General features: G+C 38.9%; 1 protein-coding gene and 1 long non-coding RNA gene across 4 annotated transcripts; one reads left to right on the forward strand and one right to left on the reverse strand.

Annotated features, from left to right (window-relative positions):
- Positions 1 to 786: 786 nt before the first annotated feature.
- On the reverse strand, positions 787 to 7,679 carry LOC307024801. Of its 3 annotated transcripts, XR_013803996.1 has the most exons (5): positions 7,634 to 7,670; positions 6,257 to 6,457; positions 4,991 to 5,069; positions 4,648 to 4,724; positions 787 to 2,150 (listed from the first exon to the last, which is right to left on the reverse strand). It is a non-coding gene; the product is annotated as an uncharacterized lncRNA (long non-coding RNA). The 3 variants fall into 3 exon arrangements; XR_013803995.1 differs by lacking the exon at positions 6,257 to 6,457 and having other exon boundaries at positions 7,634 to 7,679; XR_013803997.1 differs by lacking the exon at positions 7,634 to 7,670 and having other exon boundaries at positions 6,257 to 7,621.
- A 244-nt stretch (positions 7,680 to 7,923) lies between these two features.
- Positions 7,924 to 20,506, forward strand: efcab7 (EF-hand calcium binding domain 7). The gene is made up of 13 exons (XM_079654422.1): positions 7,924 to 8,280; positions 8,733 to 8,944; positions 9,153 to 9,239; positions 9,586 to 9,787; positions 12,102 to 12,223; positions 14,429 to 14,570; positions 15,863 to 15,972; positions 17,179 to 17,342; positions 17,640 to 17,773; positions 17,886 to 18,034; positions 18,723 to 18,932; positions 19,563 to 19,670; positions 19,903 to 20,506. The coding sequence occupies exons 1-13, from the start codon at positions 8,151 to 8,153 to the stop codon at positions 19,981 to 19,983; spliced, it is 1,851 nt and encodes a 616-aa protein (XP_079510548.1). The 5' UTR covers positions 7,924 to 8,150; the 3' UTR covers positions 19,984 to 20,506.
- Positions 20,507 to 20,541: the final 35 nt, after the last annotated feature.

Here is a 20,541-nt window from a genome sequence, read left to right on the forward strand (position 1 = left end):
AATAAAGAGGCTACTGTGTTGTGCAAGACTGTTTGCCCCCCCACATTTACTTTTCAAAGGTGTTAAACTCCACAGTTGGGGAGGATCGCATAGTTTCAGCCATAAAGGGGATAAGCGTTGCCATCTGAAAGAACATTATTTGCACAGCGTTGCAGCATTGTGGTTAATGTAGAGTCAACATTTGTCAGCTGCCAGGCAGAGTAGACCGGGTCTAACATGTCAGAGGATTCGCTCGCAGCGTTTCAGACACTTCTCCCGCACATGAATGACGGATTCCAAGACATCTCAGCCTCTCAACTGACAGCACAGATTCCACATTTATTTCCTACCTTATCTCCGCGGGATCATACGCACAAGAGGTGAGGAGCAATTCTATTAGCTGTCAACAGCTGAGGTGCCTCGCTAACAAAAACCTGGGGAATATGGGAGAGGAAAACATGATTGTAACCCCACTGGCACCCAGTGATATTACACACAGCGCCATCACTGTCAGGACTGAATGTTCATAAAGAAGAGAGTTCACACCAGGCATGTTTTCCATAAACCAAAATGCATGGAAATGAATTTCTGCCAGTGTTGATAATAAATTCAATAATTCAATAATTCAAAATTAACAATAGCCCATCATGGACTTCAGAAATATATAGAAGCCACATATATTCAGAAAACCCCCAAAAATATATAATATATTTTAAAAAGTGTGTAGTGTCAATTATTTAAGTGATAATTAAGGCAACAGAAGTGTCAAGTAAGTGCAAACAAAAATGCAAAGCCAAAAGATTTGAACACATTTGAGCAAGAAGTAATTTAATGGAAAGTCAACTTCAATCTTTAAATCTCATCCTTTAATAATTCTAATACATTTTTCATTCAACCTTCAACTACATTTTGTTATAAAGAAATATATATTTGCTTGCTATGTTAATATTTCAAAGAAACATGGAAGTAGATTTGTTGCACACCAAGATAAAATGCAATCACTAAATCAGAAATCACGCCTGAAAAGATTGCAAACTCTGCAGCCCACGGTGTCGATCGAAGACCAGCGGCTTCTCTTGGACCAAAACAGTCTAATATACAACTCCCCCCTTTAATTGCAACCGTGTGTTCAATCAGAAAGCATAAAACTCCCAGTGGGTAGGTGGCATCTGTCCGTGAGGCCAGCTAGGATTGATGTGCCAGAGTCTGGGAGCCGCCTGGGCCGGGGGCCCGCCACCTGCGACACGGCCCCATCACTTTTATGACATCTTAAGGAATTATCTTTTTAATACAGCCCATTACTGCTGACATACAAATCTTCCCCATCGTGGCCCCCATCTATGGCCTGATCAATTTTTACACTGCTGAGCCGTCCCCTTTCTCCTCATTTTGTCATCTCAAAATTCATATAATATAGGATTTTCTTATGATAAAACTGCAATAAAAATATGTTGCCACCCTGAAGATGTGCACAAGTCAGTACGTGGCTGTTACTAAAAAGCTTTGGAGAAAATAAAATGTGTTTCTGCGGTAAGCAGAACTGTTTAAATGTTATTTATTTTTATGTTCCTAAGAAAATATATTGTGAAGTGCAGCATTGATTTAGAACATAACCATGTCTCGATACGGGTTGGAGGGGCTGAATTTATGAATCCTTTGCACAACTCCTTTAATTGAATTTTCCAAATCTCTCACCACACACAAATAATCAATACCCACTGCTGAGGGAAACTTGCCTCAGAATTATTAGGGCCTTTCTTTTTCAATTTTGTAGTCATCAGCACATACAGGCGCTCTGGGTATTTGTAATGCCGCCACTATACCCAGAGGATTTATGCTCGCCCCAAGCCTGATTGCTCACAAAGAGTGACTTCTTTAGAATGCTTACTGAAACTTCTGTTAACCTTAAAGGACGGTCGTAAGCGCTTCTTAAAACTGCACTCTCACTCTGAGGGAAAACGTAGTTTTAACTATCACAGCATAAGGTGGAAAAAAGGGGATGACAAGGCAAGTACAAGGGGAAAAATAAGACATAGGAGGAGAAGCAGGATTGGAGGATTGAACTTCAAGGTTAAAATGTCCTTGTGGATTTACTCAGCTGCCTGGGTGGGGTGGAGGTCATGGGGGGGCTCGGCTTGGCACCTCAGAGAGGAGAGCCAGGGGTCCGGAGGCTGAAAATGAAAGATGTATTTAACCATACTTGTAAGTTCAGACAAAACTCAAGGATCCAAAATGTACTGTGTTTAAAGTGAGACTCATGAAAGATGAAATCATGTAAAGTATTAAAGGTCCCATGTCATGGCCATTTCTACTGATCTACTGCTGAGGGGGCTGCAGCACCCCCATCTGCGAGGCTAACAAGCAGATGTTGCTGTTCAACCAGACATTCTGGGTGAGATGCTGACATTGTGAATCTTCTCATTTGTTACCATCGTCCATTATCCTATTATGAATGGATTGTATGTTTGTTAGGGGATAAACATGTTTTTTAAAACAAACAGATTGTTTCCTCATGTGTAGGGAAAAAAACATGTACTGCAAATGAGTGCAATCTGTGTGTTTTTTTTAAATATTTGCCCAAAAATAAAAACTAGGGGCTGGATAGAAGAACAGGTAAAAGATGGACATCAAAGAGCCATTAGTTCGAGTCTCACTTATCTTAACTATTCCTTCCTCCAAACCAATTGCCCTTTCAGCATGCCTCAGGTAATGTGGGCTTGAAATCACGTTACTGCCCCTAAAACATCATAAGATGACTAAATGGAGCTCTTTCAAGAATTAAGGATAATAGATAGAATTGTACTTACAGACAAAAGGGCCTCAGTCGCTCCACATGCTTATACGTTAAGTAAATGAACTTCTGAGCGCTCACGTTAAGTTGGGTTTTTCCATAAAGTATGTAGGGAGTGTAAAATATGCATCTCTTTGGGTATTGAGTCTATGAGTGGAAAACAGTTCATTACAAATGATCTATAAATCAATCACGACTTAGCACCTCTAAGAAACCTCTGCCATTGTGGGGAAATTATGAAAAACTACTGTATATTCTCGTGATTCACTATAGTATATTGTGTATGATAAATCTTTTTTGTACTTGTCTTCATATTAATAGCTTTGATACATAATAATGCATTATGATTTCCTTGGAATTCAAGATAAGAGAACCACCAGCACATACAGCACAGTACATTCCCACGACTTCATAAAGCACACAGCCTTGTTCAAAGGGTTTCACATATGCCCAAAGCCTTAAGGCCATAGCTGCAACTCTAAACAAACATTTTACACTAGTGCAAGATCATGCTTATAGATACAATCAACGTCATCTGTCTGGATTTCACGCTCCCAGCTGATATAGGCCAGAACTCTTCGGCAGCTTTGAATAACAGTTTGTTTGTTTAGTTTGAATAATGTGTGTCTCAATGCACATAGAGGGCCGATTCAATCCCACATCTATCTGCCCTGACATTGTGAAGTCTGTTGTTGTAAGGAGGCTTATGCAAAACTGATACATTTCACAGTTCCACCATGTGACAAAAATGTGACATTCCTTGGGTGTGGATCCACAATGCATCATGTATGTTCAGCTCCCTTACTGGAACTAATTAAAATAATTTCTGACAACCTTATCGGAAAACAAGCTCGCCTCCTAACAATACCCTCCATTCATGTTCCACAAGTCACCATTGTATGATTGGATCACAAGAATTGCTCTGCTGCCGGCATAATACGTGCCTAAAATAATCAAATGAATTCTATCCCTAGGAAATCTACTCATTGACTTGTTTGTGTATCCATAACAAAATGTTGTTTTTCTGCAAGGGTCGCAAAGCACACGATAGTCTGGACAAATGAAACAGGCATCCATTGATGCTGTTAATGTTAAGTAGCAAAGAAGATGCAGGGAGAAGCTAATCGAATGGTGAAATAGTAGCAGAGGGGATTGTCCTTGGGAAATGAAACGGCCTTGTGACTACACAAAAACAACCAAACAATTGGCACTTAAATGTTTCGCAACACTAAAAAGACCTAGAGATAAGGTCAATTGACTACATGGTGCCATTCTTAGGCAACGGTGCCAAGGATGTCATTAAAACGTATTGTGAACAAAAACAGTCTTTATATAAGCAAAAAGGTAAGCTGCACATATCTTTACTTGCATATCCCCTATAACATTTCCAAACGTTATGTTCAAAATGTCCAACAGACCCACAATGTGGCCTTAAATTAAATACTGTAAGTGTGGAATATTTACATGCATCTTCAAACATGCATGAGAGCTTTAATCTTCTGTAAATCTTGTGATATTGATCAACCCTCAGCTCTGCTTGCATGCAGCCATAAAGCCTTTCACTGATCAATGTAATACAATTCCAGTTATGTGGAGTAGGTGTGTTTATCTTGATGACATAGAGCATAATATCACATGAATGTTAAACAATAAAGGATTGTTGGATACTCCAATATTGTTGTAGGTTTATTACCAAATACAAATGCCATTTAAAAATGTTGAGTAATATAGAAAGCATAACCCAAAAAGAGGGCCTTCTATTTGATGCCATAAATAACCACAGAATATATTTCATAACTTGTTCATGTATTTCAGATCCAGGCGGGTCAGTAAAATGAACCCTTCTGACTGACTTTCATATTCAACATTGTACTCACTCTGCTCTCCGTGTCGCTCTAGCTCAGTCTTCAGGTCTGTTGTAGATCTAAGAAACGTCCTTGTTCACTGCTGCCCTCTGCTGACAATCAAAAATAAAGGATCAATGGGATAAAATGGAAAGACCAGAAAAGAAAAACAGAAATGGTGGAATAAGGCAAACGAAAGCTGTAAATGAATGAGCTAAAGATAAAAAAAAGCAGATGTATTGTGAAAGGAAAAGCCATGTCAGAAGTGAATATTCAGTAAGTAATAAAAACCCCATCAGCTCTCAGTCTCTAGATATGATAGAGTCAGAGACATTTCCGCCTATTGCAGAGATTTAAAAGAAAATGTCTTTCTCACCAGAATTTCCTCCAGCTCTTTCCTGGATTTGATGAATCCATCCAACCACAGTTCCAGTTTAGATCACAAGGAGTCCAATCTGGTCAAAGCAAAAGAGATTTGGAATGAGGAAGGCACATGCTCAGAAGAATATATATTCAATTCTCACAGTGTGATTTTATAAATACATAACTGCTTTTAATATTGAAACCTTGAATATAGATGACTTTTTAAAGGTCTACACATAACTACTCATATTGACTTGTTCTATATGTTGGCTGGCTATCATACAGTTAATTGATCAATTACTAGTGGATTAAAAGCAGTTAGGTGGTGATGCCTGAATGAGGCCGAAGACGATTAAAAAACACATGGAATAACAGATACAATCCAAGACCCAAACATTGAAAAACGTATTCATCCCGAATTGTTGTTATGGACCAAACAATTGCCTATAACTATGCTTATCTAAAATACCCTGGTGTCAACGTTATTTCTTTAACTATTGTATTGTATAGTTTATTTCAATTCTTTGTGTTTTTTGACATACCTTTATGTTTCATGGATTGGAAGTTTATCTGTTTTTGTTCTGGCGATCTTTTTTAAATTCACTTTTTCTCTCCAAGCACAATTAAACTTGTTTTGAAATGAACAATAAATTAAAACACTGCTATGTCTCAAATGACCCTAATATGACATAACCAAGTGAGTATTATGAATGTACTGTAAATCGAGCTCATGTAACGCATTAGTGACAGCACTATAAAATTAAAAACTAATGCTTGTCTTGATGGATGTGCCAGACACCAAATGTCTGCCTTGACTAAGGAAATGGTTCTTGTGTTAAGTGACTCTTATACAACTATTTTTAGTGCTATGTAAATCACTGATAATTTGTCCAGTGATGGATCTCCGTCATCCCGCGTCTCCTGTCATTAAATTCTGATATGTCACTATGACCATCAGGAAAGTATGGCAATTGAAATATAGCAACTCGTAAAAGGGAGTTCTCTGTAACCCTTTAACACTGTGCTCTACTTTGGGTCTCTGGATATTGACTGTTGGCAGTAAAAAATAAATAATAATGTGCAGCCTACAGTATAATCAATTGATGAAATAAATATCTAAAGTATGGGAATTCACTTTTCAATCACTGTAGGAAGCACCACATCCTTAGTTACACAATCTAGAGTACATTGGCAGATTTGCATTGACTGGCCAGGGAACAGTAAAAAAAAAAAAAAATGACAATAAGCGCGGTATGAATTAAAGTAAATTACTACATACTTGTGGTGGAAACTTCTGAAGCAATTGGAAACAGGACTCAGAGAGACACGAGGAGAGCTGGAGCTTTGATGGCAAACACTGACGGTTTATTTGGAGCTTCGGCCGGAGAATTCACGAGACATGTCACGGTCCACGGTTTGACCACACGGTAGAGATGCCACAATCCATTCTGAAGAACCCTCCTGTAGCTCGAGGTTTTAACTAGTTCAGAGTGTAATAATCAACATTCTTCAATAGATAGACTAAACAGCTGAGGACACAGTGGATCACATTTGTTGTCGCTTATGGCTCGGGGTCATCTACACCCTGAGAAGGATGTGTTCCAGGTGTCCCACAACAATAACTATCTCTCACCAAGAGTTGCCTGGTCATAAAGTGGTAACAACAACAACTTGCTAGGGCAGCCCCTCCTTATGGGAGATAACGGCTGATCAAGGTTGGTCAGCTGCATCAGAGGGCAAAAGGTAAACATGTAGGGCGAAATTATTCCTTGACAATATTCAATCAGTATGTACTGCATACGGCCTACTGAACAAACAATTAAGTATGATTCTACCTGCCGTAAGGCCACATAGGCTTTTCTCACAGCAGAATTATTGACTTACAGTAAGGAAAAGCACAGGTGTCACTATAACACTAACGAGAGCTCTGTTCTATTCAACTGTTCCAGCCAGCCAGCATGTACAATACCTGGAGCTTGAAACCAAAGAAGCTAAATAGAATTTAGCCACTATTTCATTTTCACCTGTGCTGTTTCTACTGTGACAACTCAAAATGTCCTATGTGAAAGAGGCATTTAACCTTAAGATTGCCCTTTTCAGATAGGACATTCTTAATCCAACCAATAAGCCAACTAATGTAAATATACTGAGCACTATGACCAAGCATGGATACAACAGTTATGTTTCATCTGTAGCTCATGCCTATAATATAACATAAAGGTACAATAAAGGAAAGTTGTGTTAAACTTCAGCAATAAAACATAATCAATATCATGCAGCAAAATGTCCTTTCACTAGGCCTATTTTGTCTCATTTACATATTATCATGATAAGGAATAAGAAACAGGTACACTTTCAGTGAAATCCCCACTTCAATACCAGAAAGAAATTGTTATTTTAGGGGGGAAATTGAAGCCAAGAAAAAACATGTCAAACATATGTATGGGGTCACAGCAAAGCAAACCCTTGGAATTAAAGCCCCCCAGTCCTCAGTCGAGGAGTAGAGTACTACAGAAGTCAGACAAAAACTAACTATGAAGCTTATGTCAACAGTCTGTGATGTAAGTGTTTGTCAGGGAGAACTCTGTTGTTGGTGTCATGTAGAAAGTTAATTATCATGCAACATATAATAAAGAATACAGTCAAATATACTCACGGTATTTAAACTGTAGTTTCAAATGTATGCATCTGGCTCTATTGTCACACTCAAGCAGCTCGGGTAAAACATAGAATGTCCTACATATAGTTCCGCGTGTCTCTTTATTGCAAAAACGATTCAAACAACCCAATAAGTGCTCTAAATGCAATACAAATCCGTATTTTATATTTCAAACATTAATTGTATCTGTATCATATCAAATGGTTTAATATAGAATGACATTCGTTTTTAGCAGGAACGTGACAAATAAATTGTGTTTCTTCCGAGTCGTTTTAGGTGAACTCCGATGAGTTATTGTTTACCTAGCAACATACAGCAGGATAGCATAGCAACGGTGTTTGGCAAATGTCAATGCTCAACGCAATATCTTTCATGGAATCAGTTGAGTTTTACGGTGTGATGAAAATGTAAAGCTAATAGCATTGCAGTTAGCTGCAATCTCTCGCTATCTTACGGTTTTCAAGCTGCAGAGTGCTAAATTAGCTAGCTAAAGGTGACATCTCTTCTCCCAAAGATGTCTTTCCAGGAGACGCCTGTTCCTTCTGATGAAGAGGAGGCTTTCTACGTGCATTGCAGAGCCGCATATCTAGCTGTATTTAGATCAAGTTTGACAAGTATCTCTTCAAAACAGCAGTTATGTCGTGGTAAGCTAACTTTATAATATTAAATACACTACTTAGCATAACGTTAGATAGATAAACACCTCTGAAAAAGCTATCAGTAGATGAAATCAAATATTGTTGCTTCAATTTCCAGCTGAAAGAGATAGTAGTTTTAGGGTTGATTACTCTTGTAACTTTTAAACCCAAGTGACCTGTTGGTGATTCAGGAGACACAAACAGTAAAAGTGTAATTTTGTAGTTACATTACATGTTATCTTTTAGACGCTTTTATCCAAAGTTGTCACGGTTGTTACATTGTGCACTAAAGAAACTAATTGTGAGGGATTTTATATTTTTTGAATTGCATACATATCATTTAAAAGGAATGTCAGAAAGCTGTAAAACATAAACAGTCTTTGTACTATTGTTGGTTGTCCTCAGCCTTTGATACTTAAGTTGTTGTTTCAATATTATTTCCAATTTATTCTTTTCAGCTCTTCAGCAGGCTGGTAGAAACCCAACACACGCAACTCTCAATAAATACTGGACCCCGAGAACCTCCAAACTGAACTTTGATGAATTCTTTGAGATTCTTAAAAGTGAGAAGAAAACTGAAGAAACTGAGCTAATGAAAGCCTTTAAAAAGATGGATGTTAACAGTGATGGCTACATCTCACACAGTGAACTGGAGAAAGCCCTTACCACGGTGAGTACACTCAAATATTTGAACTACTGATTTAATTTAATAATATATAATTAGCCAACTGAGCTAGCTCAGTTACAATTGACCCAATAATGTTTTATTTTTTATGAAGACTGCCTTACCATAAACGGCTTAAAATCTATAATTGACTCACGCTAAAATGAAAAAGAAAATGTTGTTACTACTAAAGAAAATGTGTTGAATCTTCCAGAGAGGTGAGAAAATGACCACTGAAGAGGTGAATGCTATTTTCTCAATGGCTGACATAAACAAAGACGGCAAACTGGACTATGCAGAAGTAAGTTTGAACTAGAACGTTGATTCTAATGCTGTTACCACTGCTGTGTAACACAATTGTCCAATTCAGTAGTATAAGGAAAAAAATCACAGTGTTTCCCCTATATACAAATAGCGGCGGTGCAGCTCCGCGCTCACATTTTGCTGGGCCCGCGTACCTTAGCACCGCTGCTATGACTCCATCCTAGGGGAAACACTGAAGCAGTATAGGATTTGATCCAATATTGTCTCTATTTAGTGTCATATTTGTACCTCCATCTAAGATATACAGTATCTCTGACCCTGCATCTTACTTTAGAATGTCCTCATGTATCATACCCTCACTTCTGGTTTCCTCTTGCTGTCAGTTCTGCAGATTGCTTGTGTCTACTGTAGAGCAGTGTCAGACGGCTGCTTTGGAGAGGCTCGAGGCTAATGCCAAGCTGAAGAGACAAAACTTTGGCAGTCAGTCATACAGCCCTCCAAAGAGCTCAGTGTCATCAGCAGCAGCAACTCTCCCTCAACCTCCAGAAACACCCCGGGCAGAATCAGACACCACACTTAAGAAAGGTACTGGTGCTTCCCAGAATAATGTATTGTAAAATTGACCACCACTGAATTGTGAAAGATATGTTTGAATATTTTAGTATGGTGTTTTTTTTACGTTAAATACATGAAGTAATTCCTTTTTACTTTAAAAGTTACTTCAAAACACTTTCACAGACACTGTTACATATTTATATCTAAGTTCTCGACATATTCAAATCTAATATCTTTATATTTAACTTCTGACTATATCTCATAGAATTCCCTTCCTGATTTACATATCAACATCCCTAATCTGGATTTCCCAACTGAATTAAATGATAAAAAGGTAAAGGGACATGGCTACTAAAAGAACAACACATACAAAGCAAATATTAATATAAATAATAATAATAAAACAAAATCTGTTTTCATCACCAGACACTACTCTTCTCAGTGTCTAGGTATTGATCAAAGTATATCCAGCAGACTCATGGAATATCTTAATGGTGTATGACTCCATAACATAATGGCGATTTGTGCGACACAATCTACAGGTCCAATGTAGCAGCCAATGGCTAAAGCACATCATGTATACTTCAGGTCCCAATTCATAGTTGCGCACCCATACACACACTGCTTGCCCCAATACGCCTCACCGATTAGATTTGATGAATAAATAATAGCTCTCTTGTTATTGATCGATTTTTCACTCCCCTGTGACAAATCACCTCATTAAGACAGTCCATACATCATAATAGCCACACAATTAGGGCTGCTTGTTTGGAAGGAGGAGACTGTAAAGCGTTGTGATTTGGGTAATCACTTCTGCCATTAGGAGATTGACAAAAGCTCCATATGCTGATGAATAATGCTGCCTTTCAACTATGGTTTTGGATTTAGAACTATTGTCCCAAAAAAAATGTGCTAAAACAAACAAGGACTTGTATCAATTCAGCTTCTCTATTCCACAACTGTTGATGATAAACCTACAGAGTTTTTTTGAAGACAGCCCAGTCAGCCAGTTGAAGGTGTATGTAGAAATGATTGCCAGTTTTCCGGGGCAAAGGGAGGAACAGAGATTCTGGATGAGCGAGCCAGGGACAGGCCCACAGTGGGAAGATAGATGGGGTTGATTTAAGTGGTCAGTCCATGTTCATGTTATTGATTCGGAGGATTCCACCACTTCTCACTGGGGAGATGATGAGGGATTAGACGGTGGTCGAGAGGAGGGCCCAGTCTACCACCGCTGCAAAAACAAATGAGCTCCCACATAGTAGTCGGGATTATCACATTATTGTGCCTCTCCCATGTATTGATCTATACCCGCTACATTTTAACAAGGCCCTAACACCAGCTGCGACGTGATCGCACATGTTGAATGGGTTATTCTTGGAGCTCAAAAACTGTTTTCACTGTTCATTTGCACCAACATTTGTCAGTATAAACCCATAAAACATTGAGAATTGTGTTATAAATATATGGAAGATGGGTTTTTGTTGGCTATTTGTTATGCAAATAATTGATTAGATACAGATTAATTTGCAGGTGTAACCACATCAGGTGTAAGGTATCAAACAGGTTTTGGAAAACAGACAGAACAATTGATGAATTGTCGTGATGGTCCTCCGATAATTGGTCTGCTTTCAATATCAAGTTCAATATTTGCAGTTGTTCAGTGCCAGTAACCACTAGGGCTAAAACAACATACTCACATTCAGTATAAACTCACATTGAAGCTTTTGTTGGCCCGTGTTTCTTTGCATCTTTGTCCACATTCACACAACAGCTACAATTCGCTCCTCTAGATTAAAATACTGCCATCAATACAAAATAGATCCATCACAAATACCATGACAGTGGGTCTATTTATTTCTCTGCTGCGATAATTTGCTTTTAAACCAATCACATTACTTCGGCTTGGAAACAATCAGACCCCTCATTCGAGAATTGATGTTTTCTGGCTTCAATTAGAGTTTAAGGGGAAAAGTTGTGCGAGATAATGGATATGAGGTGTTGCTGTTATGCCATTTGTGATTTAAAAGGTCTCCATAATTAATTAAAAGGGATTTGCACTTGAGATCATACTTTTTCACCAACTAAATGCAAAGCAGCCATCTTTACTTGAACTTGGGACCGACTTTATGAGAAGACCGATTACAGTGTCCATTATCATACGCACCTCATCTCTCTTTTAAACGCGTGTTTACTGTTTGCAGAGAGGAGGGCTGTACTTATCTGCCAGTCAGTCTGTTCTGTTGCATCATCTTGATTTATTTAGCATTATTTAGGGTCTTTTTGCATCTGTTTTTGTGTCAGCATTAAACTATATGAGTGTTTATGTTTGTGTGTGTCTCAGACAGCCGATCATCCTCACGTCCTTCTTCCGCTCGCAGCAGACGGTCGTCCTTGTCAAACTCCATCACTATGACATCCAGCACCAATAAGGCCAGCAAAATACCAGAGCCTTCAGGCTTACAGGTAACCCCCGCCCCCCCCTTCATAGTTATAAGTATGTCTTGTATTCATGCTACAGTCCGATCTACAACCAAAAATATCTTCATTTCAAATCCATACATCAATTAAATGTAAGATTAATTGACTATACATTTTTTTAAATGTAGCAAAGGATAACGGTTTTGAGTTTTGGTTAAGCCCTCCAGCCTTTCTATATTTCTAAACTCGTGTTTTTCCAGCCATGAAAGACCAAATATAACAACATCTCTCTTCATTTATTGCTTCTTTTTGTCTTTCCTCCTTCATTTGTCACAGAAAAAAGTAGATGGTGGAAAAAGGGGTATGAAAACAGCTTTATTGTTTTAAACAAAGTTATAACATAAGCAGAGCTGTAAAATCATTACTCGGCTTTTATCAATGGTGTTGGATGACATGTGACATGTTGTGTAAGATGAACTAGATTGTGGCATCACTATATAAACATGAAAATGTTAGTATGTTGAGTCCAGTGAGAGGCTCTATGATAGCAGGGACCATGTTACCCATTGTTTGTGATGGGCTCATTTAGCCCAGGGTGGAAAGATATACACTGTATTGATCCCACGCTCTTTGTTTTCACTCTTTTTGGCTTAACCTCGGCTGGTTTGCTTTACAGCAAGAAAAATAATTAAATAAAAATAACAGCCTCCTGCTCCATCTCTCAGGTCCAGGTACTGTGTTGAGATTGGAAAGGGCCAGACATCACGGAGGAAAAAGAATGTGTGTCCAGAGATTACCTCTGAGGGAACTTCTGCTTTATTGGCTGCTACATTGCCACAGGCTGATAATTGGGGGAGGGGTTAGTGGAGGGAAGGCAGTGATTTTTTTTTTGTGGTTGTGAATGTGTGACTTGTGGGATGCAAATCTGTCTTCATGATTACACAAATAACCAGAGAGGAATATTCTTAATTCCAAGGATTTGTTTTCACAAATAGGTTAGATTTATAAAAAAGGTGAAAGTCATGGTTTAAATGTGAGAGTGTGTGTGTGAGAGTGTTTTTGTTTCTGGTTTGGTGACCCTCTGCGTCGCAGTAAATCAAAGCTGTGTCTGGAGCTGGTGACAGCGGCTGTATTAGTCTGCAGGCTGACCCTCTCTCTATGGAGGCATTCATTCTGATGTCTTTAAGCAGTTGATGGGTGCCCATGGCAATTTCCCTCATTTAATATTGTCTGGACAAACCACTGAAGTGTTATGGTTTGATCTTTTATGCCTCAGCCCAAGATAAATACTTTGAGGAAATGGCTTTTCTTTAAGGGAGTGAAATGCTCCGTCTTTATTGTACTTTCTTTGTTTAACTTGGTGATTTATGTGTCCACTAAAAGGAAATACAGCCTGTTCCAGACCCATTCGGCCCTCGGTGCCCTCTTACTGTGTGTCCACACCAACTGTGTTTTCATTTAATGTGTCTCCAATGAGTGGAAGGAAAACTTCCTTGTTTTGATGTTCCTGTTCAATTTCAATTTATTACCTCATTTCAGTTGTGCTGCCAGAGAAAGGAACAACAAGATTTCAAAATGAGAGGAATGTTAGGGTTCATAAATATTCCCAAAGTAGCCTCTTGATGGTTTGGAATGACCGTGGGCCAAAGATTGAAAAGGCTGTATTTATAAAAGTTAAATGGACTCTAATTTGCCATATCAGGTCCTACAGGGAGATTTACTTCATTCTCCAGCAGAAGCACAGTGTGACACTCCTGCCCTCCTCTGGATCAGCAGGAGTATAACAAGTGTTGTGACGTGAACTGTGTTATAATGAATATGCCCCCTGAAGGTTGGAGTGGTAATTATTACAATGGCAGTTTCTGTTAATCATTGAGCAGCCTCACTGTAATGATTGACTGCTTAATTTGCTTTTTCATGCCAAAATATACTTCCCCTGTCACAAGATCAATCCCTCTTTTAATAGGAACTGCAAATTAGTTTTGGTTTCCGTTCAATGAATAGATGCATTTGGTTGTCAAGCAGCAAAACAGTTTGTTGGGGTTGTGTCAAGATCTAATCAGAGACCACACTAAACAAGAATATATTGGGCTACGCATAACATGATATACTGTGTCTGTAATACTTCAAAGGGCTTAAAAAAACTGGGTCTGGGAAATCATTATTTTCCTACTTTACTTGCTAGAATATATTTGTTCATTTGGATTCACTTGGGCTGTTGTTAAGCAGAAATGTGATAAATGTTTCCAGGACTGGCATCACAGTTACATGAAGGGGTGTTTCTTCCTTGAGGATGATGGGAGTATCAGCTCTCTGCAGTACCAGCTCCACCTTCCCCAGACAACCACCGTCTACCTAACCACCCAACCACTCAGCCTCAGCCATGGACTCGGTACTGCCACTGTTTTCTATCACACTTAAACAAGAAAAAATCATTAAACGGTTAAAAAGTGAATACTGTATTGTTATTAAAGATATCTTAAATGTTTCAATCAGAAAGGAATACTTAAGCCTGCATACAAGTGGCCTCTTTGTTTGTCCTATAGATTATATAAATCAGGGATGGGCAAATGGCGGCCCGCGGGCCGCATGCGGCCCCCACCTTCTCTTTTTGCGGCCCTCAGATTAATTTATAAACAACGTAATTAATTTTTTTTTAAAGATTTTATTTTTTTTAATTTTTTTTTTTACTTGTAGTAGCCTACTGATACCGTCCACTAGACTCCTAGTTACGTCGCGAGCTGCGTACATGATTTCAAATACCGAAAAATAATCTGTGACACATTTGTGTGTATTGTGTTTGTTTCCCGGCGAAACCCTCACAAGAAACACCGGCTGTTGTTATGTCTGCTGTGACGTTAAGTTGCCTCTTGTAATTATGCCTTTACAAGCTTAAAAGTTGTATTTATCATCTGAATTTGGCAAAACAAGTTTAATATTCTTAAAAACAAGACTTTGTTTATTTGAAATCAGATGAAAACAAACTGTCACGGACCCTGCCGTGTTATCTATGATTACTACGCTTTTCATTCATAATTTCAGCGGGAGGGAGGGGGAGTGGCGCTGAGGAACAGCAGAGTGCGGTCTGACAGGTGTCTGTGTTGACATTCCCCTTATTGTGGAATAAGGGGAATGCAGAGACTGGCTACAAGTGTTTTAGGTTCAAGTTAGACAACTAATATCTGGGTTAGTGTTCATGACTTCATGTGTATGTCATCTTAATGGTTAATCTCAATACACACACATTTTCCGTGCTTTCCAATAGTTTAAAAATCGTTTTATTCCACTGTTTAATAATCTGTTCAATACAAACATGCCACTTGTACAAATGAAATAACACTTCTGTGAACTGATATTTGTTTAGTGAGCTTATTAGAGGATGTTCCCATTTTTGGGGGATGTTCCCTTTGATTGTAAAATGTCAATGAAGATGTCAGACTTAGTATATTTGTTAATAATTACATACAACACATGGAATTTTTGTGTGTGTGTGTTCCAAGTGAATCTGCGGCCCCCTGGTGGCCAGTACATCAATGATGTGGCCCCCACCACCATCAAAGTTGCCCATCCCTGATATAAATAGTTGTTTATTGATTTATTGAGTGGTTATGTTTTCTTCAGTCCACTTAGTACGCAAAACATTTTTTTTATTTTATAACCTTTACATCTTTTGTTATTTTTCAGACTTGCCTTCTTCATGGATGACAGTGGACACAGCTCTTTTCGTCACGTCAGCTGGTGAAACCAAAGAGGACTCAACTTTAGTGTGTTTCACCGAGACGAAAGAGAAAGAGGTATGTTTGTGTGTGTACATGCACTAAACCAGGGGCGCCGTAAGGGGGTGAAAAGTTAGGACGATTCTAAGGGCCCGTGACTGACAGGGGCCCAAACAATTTTAGAACATTAAGAAAAAAATGTTTAAAGGTCCCATGTCATGCTTTTCCGGTTATTACCCGTCTCCTTGTGTGTTATGAAGGTTTGTATGCATGTAAACGGTGTGCAGAGTCAAAAACCCTCAAAGTATACCCTGTAGGGAGTAAAACTCTAACACAGAAAAGACCTCCCCAAAACGCCTCGTTGGCGATTTCTCATTTTCCATTGTTTACTTCCTGGGTACTCTGACGTGGGGATACCCAGAGGCCACACCCTCTGCCAGCCTTTCACGAAACAAAGCTTCCCAAACCTTTCAGCGATTCATGCCGGATATGTACAGCGTAGGGCACTGAAGAACGATGCTGTTCCTACTTTGTTTGGACCAGCGGGAGATTCGGGTACACAACCTGTAAGTATTCATTGTTGTTTGTGTATTTATGATATTTAAAACAAACAAGGTATCTACCACGACTGTTTGAATGGGTAAACGTTTTTCGGACTACTACGTTGGGATCGCGGAGAAATGCTCTCGGCAGACCCATTCTCACAGCGTTTATAAACCTTTTTCTTACTCAATATCAAGCCACACTTATTGTTTTTACTTCGGCTTTGAGTGTTTGTTTGTGCTCAGGATGAGTTTAGCTTGTTTTCCTGTATCGCCGAGACGCCGACACGGAAAGCCTGTCTGCTCCTTGCAGCAGCTCACTCAGCTGCGAGGAGCTGCGAGCAGCAACGAGCCTCTCAGCTTTGCGACCAATCAGAGCATACTGGGCTCACAGGGAGGGGGGGCGGGTAGGAGCTCCAACAAGCCTTTTAGGACAGAGTGAATACACATACTATACAGAGATGCTGTATGAGAAACCAATGTGAGTTTGGAAAATTGCACAGTATAAATCTATTTTAGTATACCTCAACAATGGAATTATGATCAGTGGAAATGGCCATGACATGGGACCTTTAAGTAACCAATGTGATATCTTTTCAAATCCCTGGCGGCACCCCTGGACTAAACATTTACTTATATTCATAATGACGCTTAATTCTGAGTTTGTGTGTTGAAGGTTGATTATTCTACTGTACACAATATCCTTAGTGTGTCTAACTTTGCTACTCCTTTGTTCCCACAGAAGTATGTTTGGAAAGGAGAATTGGATGCTGGGACATACTACCTGCTTCCCTTCACTAGTGGCTGCAGACTAAAGAAAAGAAGTAAGAAAAGCCTTTCTATTAAACCTATAGAGCTCGTCTACAGGACTGACACTGGAGAACTAGACCTCACCAGGGAGCTCAGGTGAGTGTTTGCGCAATCTAAAATATCAATATAAAAACACTGCAAAGTTTGATTCCAAAATCACCAAAATTGTAGATACCTGAAAATGATCTTCAGCATAGAAAGACGAAGTTTAGTCTGTGACTTAAAGCACCCATGTGTATCCAGGCCTGTAGAAAAGGTTCAGAGTGGTGCAAAAGATAAATAAATGGATGAATAAATGGAGGGATACATTATTTGAGAAAATGGACAGGTGAATAATGTCGTCTGCCTGGGTGATGTAAGACAATTTTCTGTGTTTCTCCCTTTGTGCCACAGGGAGGTGCTGTCGGACATTTTTGAGGTAATAGACCTGGATGGAAATGGTTTGCTTAGTTTGGAGGAGTACAATTTCTTTGAGTTGAGGACCAGTGGAGAGAAATGTGACAAGGATTCCTGGGCTGTCTGTAAAGGTAATTATTCTCAGCATGGCACTGATACACAGTATGGCCAGGGTAACGTGAAATTAACGTTAAAACGATTATTTTGCACTTGGGCTCTCATTATTTCTGTTGGGGCTGGCAGAGAACTTCGATATGAGGAAGAACCAGCTGACACGGCAGGGTTTTATGGAGCTGAACCTGATGGAGGCCACAGAGAAGGATGGAGACCCCGCAGACCTGTGGGTCACCCTGGAGGCCATGGGCTACAACCGAATGCTGGAGCTAGTAGAGGTAAGTTTAAATAGCTGCTCTCGCTGAAAACAATCGCAGGTTTCAATCGGTTTTAATATGAAATGACTTGATAATGTTCTAATATGCTCTAATTCAGGGCTTACATTTGAAAGTTTTGAGAAAATAAATGTCAACATTCAATGAGCCATTCTACACAACTAGGCTAGCTACTGAATTGATTTCCATGACCAAAGCTTCAGAGTGCAGAAGCTTGATATTTAAGTTGTATTTTTGGATTATTATTGTCCTTTACACTATAAACATGTTGCAATTTGATTAATATACAGATAATATACCTTTCTAAGCGCTTTGAGCACCAGGAAAAGCGCTATATAAATGTAATGTATTATTATTATTATTATTATTATTTTACTCCAAGGCTTTAAAAGACATTTGCACTACTGACTTTAAAATCAAGCCCTCTTTTTATAAGGTTGGAGTTGCTAGTTTATTCATTACATTTATACATTTTTATTGTAATCCTTTGTTTACATTTTGTTTTGTGCTGCATTATACAATTGAAGAAAATGAATCGTTTAGTTTAACTGACTGAAACTGAAAGCTAGTTTTCACTAAAGACATCGTTTTAAGTGGCAGCTTTACTATATGGAGAAACACGGCCAGGCTTAATATCTCACTTATATCTACTCACATATTGAATCCACTCTTCTACCTCCCTCTCTATCAGGCATGCCCATTCCAGTTGGATGTTCACTGTGAAGGCACTCAGCCGGCGATCCAGCCCCTCAGTTTGGACTCAGGGCCCAAGCTTCTAATCCAGGCCCTCCAGAAGTCCATCACAGCAAAGACAGGGGCCAAAGCACTGAGGGGACAAGACAATGTCTTCATCTACACTTACAGAGGAGAACACAGGATCTCCTCCCTTATAGCCAACAAGGTAGACCACAAAATGTGTGTGAATATGTATTGTATGGATGTGCTTTCCATCAAAAGAAGGGGTTTGTATACATTTTGTCTACAGTGAATGGCTGCAAAGACCATTCCGGCTGTTTGTAATTGATATGCAGCCATCGTATTGATCCTCATAGCAACAGGAGCTACTCAGAAAGAATGACCTGGTGATACAGAGGAACCACTAAACTGGGGAAGTGGTTACATTTATATGCAGTTTTTCCCCTTCATGAATGTGTTGATTTGTCCATTGTTTTGTTTTATGTTTACCCATTCCCTTACAAATCATCAACTGTGAGACTAGTAGCTTTTTAGGGTTTATGAGTGGGGAGTAGTACTGCCTGTAGTAGTACTGTGTATCTGCAGTTGTGTGTGTTTAATGAACAGTTTCATACATGGGTTTTCATGATTGGAATACAATCATTTTTTCATTAAAATGTGTGTCACTCCTGATCATGCACATAGATCCCCTTTTATGCAAAACCACATTTTTACTATTGATTCTTAATGATGTTTTACAACACTATTTGAATTGTGTCTATCTGCCCAATTCGGCATATTCTGTGATTTCAAGCTGATCAGTGACCTGTCCTCTTTGTTTCTCCTTGTGTTGCAGGCCAACCAAAAAGTGACTGTCCATGTAAACAATGAGCAGAGCAGGAACTGCTGCAGCAGCCGAGGCATGAGTGTGTTTGCTGTCGAGGTGCCAGCCAGGACTAAGCTGGTACAAACTCTTCCTGACATCTCTGTTGTGGTTAATATAACAAATAATTCATTACTTTACAATTGTTCCATAAAAGGAACACTGGAGAAAGTTAGAGGCATAGTTGACTTGTTTTTTCTCGATCGTTTTTTCTAGATATACAAATAATGTATTATTTGTTATATAATCCAATGTAAAGGAATGCACATATGGTGTTTTGGATACTAATACAAAGATATGTCCTGTCTTTTAGGTGTGCCAAAATATCCTGCCCATTAATGAGAGACAGGAATGGACCTACAACTGTGTAGAGAGCATGCTCCCCGGCACGTAAAGCTGTATCATCAACAATCATCTACTCCACTCTAATAGCTTTGTGTTTTGTAAAGCCTTAATTGTTAGACACCACAAGCTAAGAACATCTGGCTTGTGGCAAAATAGTTGTTTTAGAAGCTCAGTGACTTGATCAATTCATGGTCCTAATGGCAGCAAGAGGTAGTCTCTGTATTTCATAAAGTATGCTAATAGTTTTGCAGCTATTGTTGTGCCTTTGAATGTGAACCTGTTTGTGTTAATGAAGAAAGAAATGTAATTTGCCATTATAACACAACTCTTTTATTCATAATGTATCCTTTAAATAACGGTGATTGTCACAGTGAATTCAACCACAATTAAATTGGAGATAATTTTAACAGTTTTTGAATGTTAAAGTCATGTAATCGTAGAGACAAAAACAAACTTTCTACGATTTTATTTTCTTGGGTTTTAAAAGATTGACTTTGTACATTTATTATTTTCCTCATGTAGATATAATTACTGTCATTAAAATATTCCTATCATGGATTTTCCTTGACTGATATCTGTTGTTTTACTCTTTTAATGCAACCCTGGA

This window comes from Notothenia rossii (assembly GCF_949606895.1).
Source record: "Notothenia rossii genome assembly, chromosome: 1".
Lineage (NCBI taxonomy): Eukaryota > Metazoa > Chordata > Actinopteri > Perciformes > Nototheniidae > Notothenia > Notothenia rossii.

Coding starts and splice junctions, on each gene's coding strand:
- efcab7 (XM_079654422.1), top strand. CDS start 8,151: ATGTCTTTCCAGGAGACGCCTGTTCCTTCTGATGAAGAGGAGGCTTTC. Junction 8,281..8,732: donor AAAACAGCAGTTATGTCGTG/GTAAGCTAACTT, acceptor TATTCTTTTCAG/CTCTTCAGCAGGCTGGTAGA. Junction 18,933..19,562: donor CCTCCCTTATAGCCAACAAG/GTAGACCACAAA, acceptor CTTGTGTTGCAG/GCCAACCAAAAAGTGACTGT.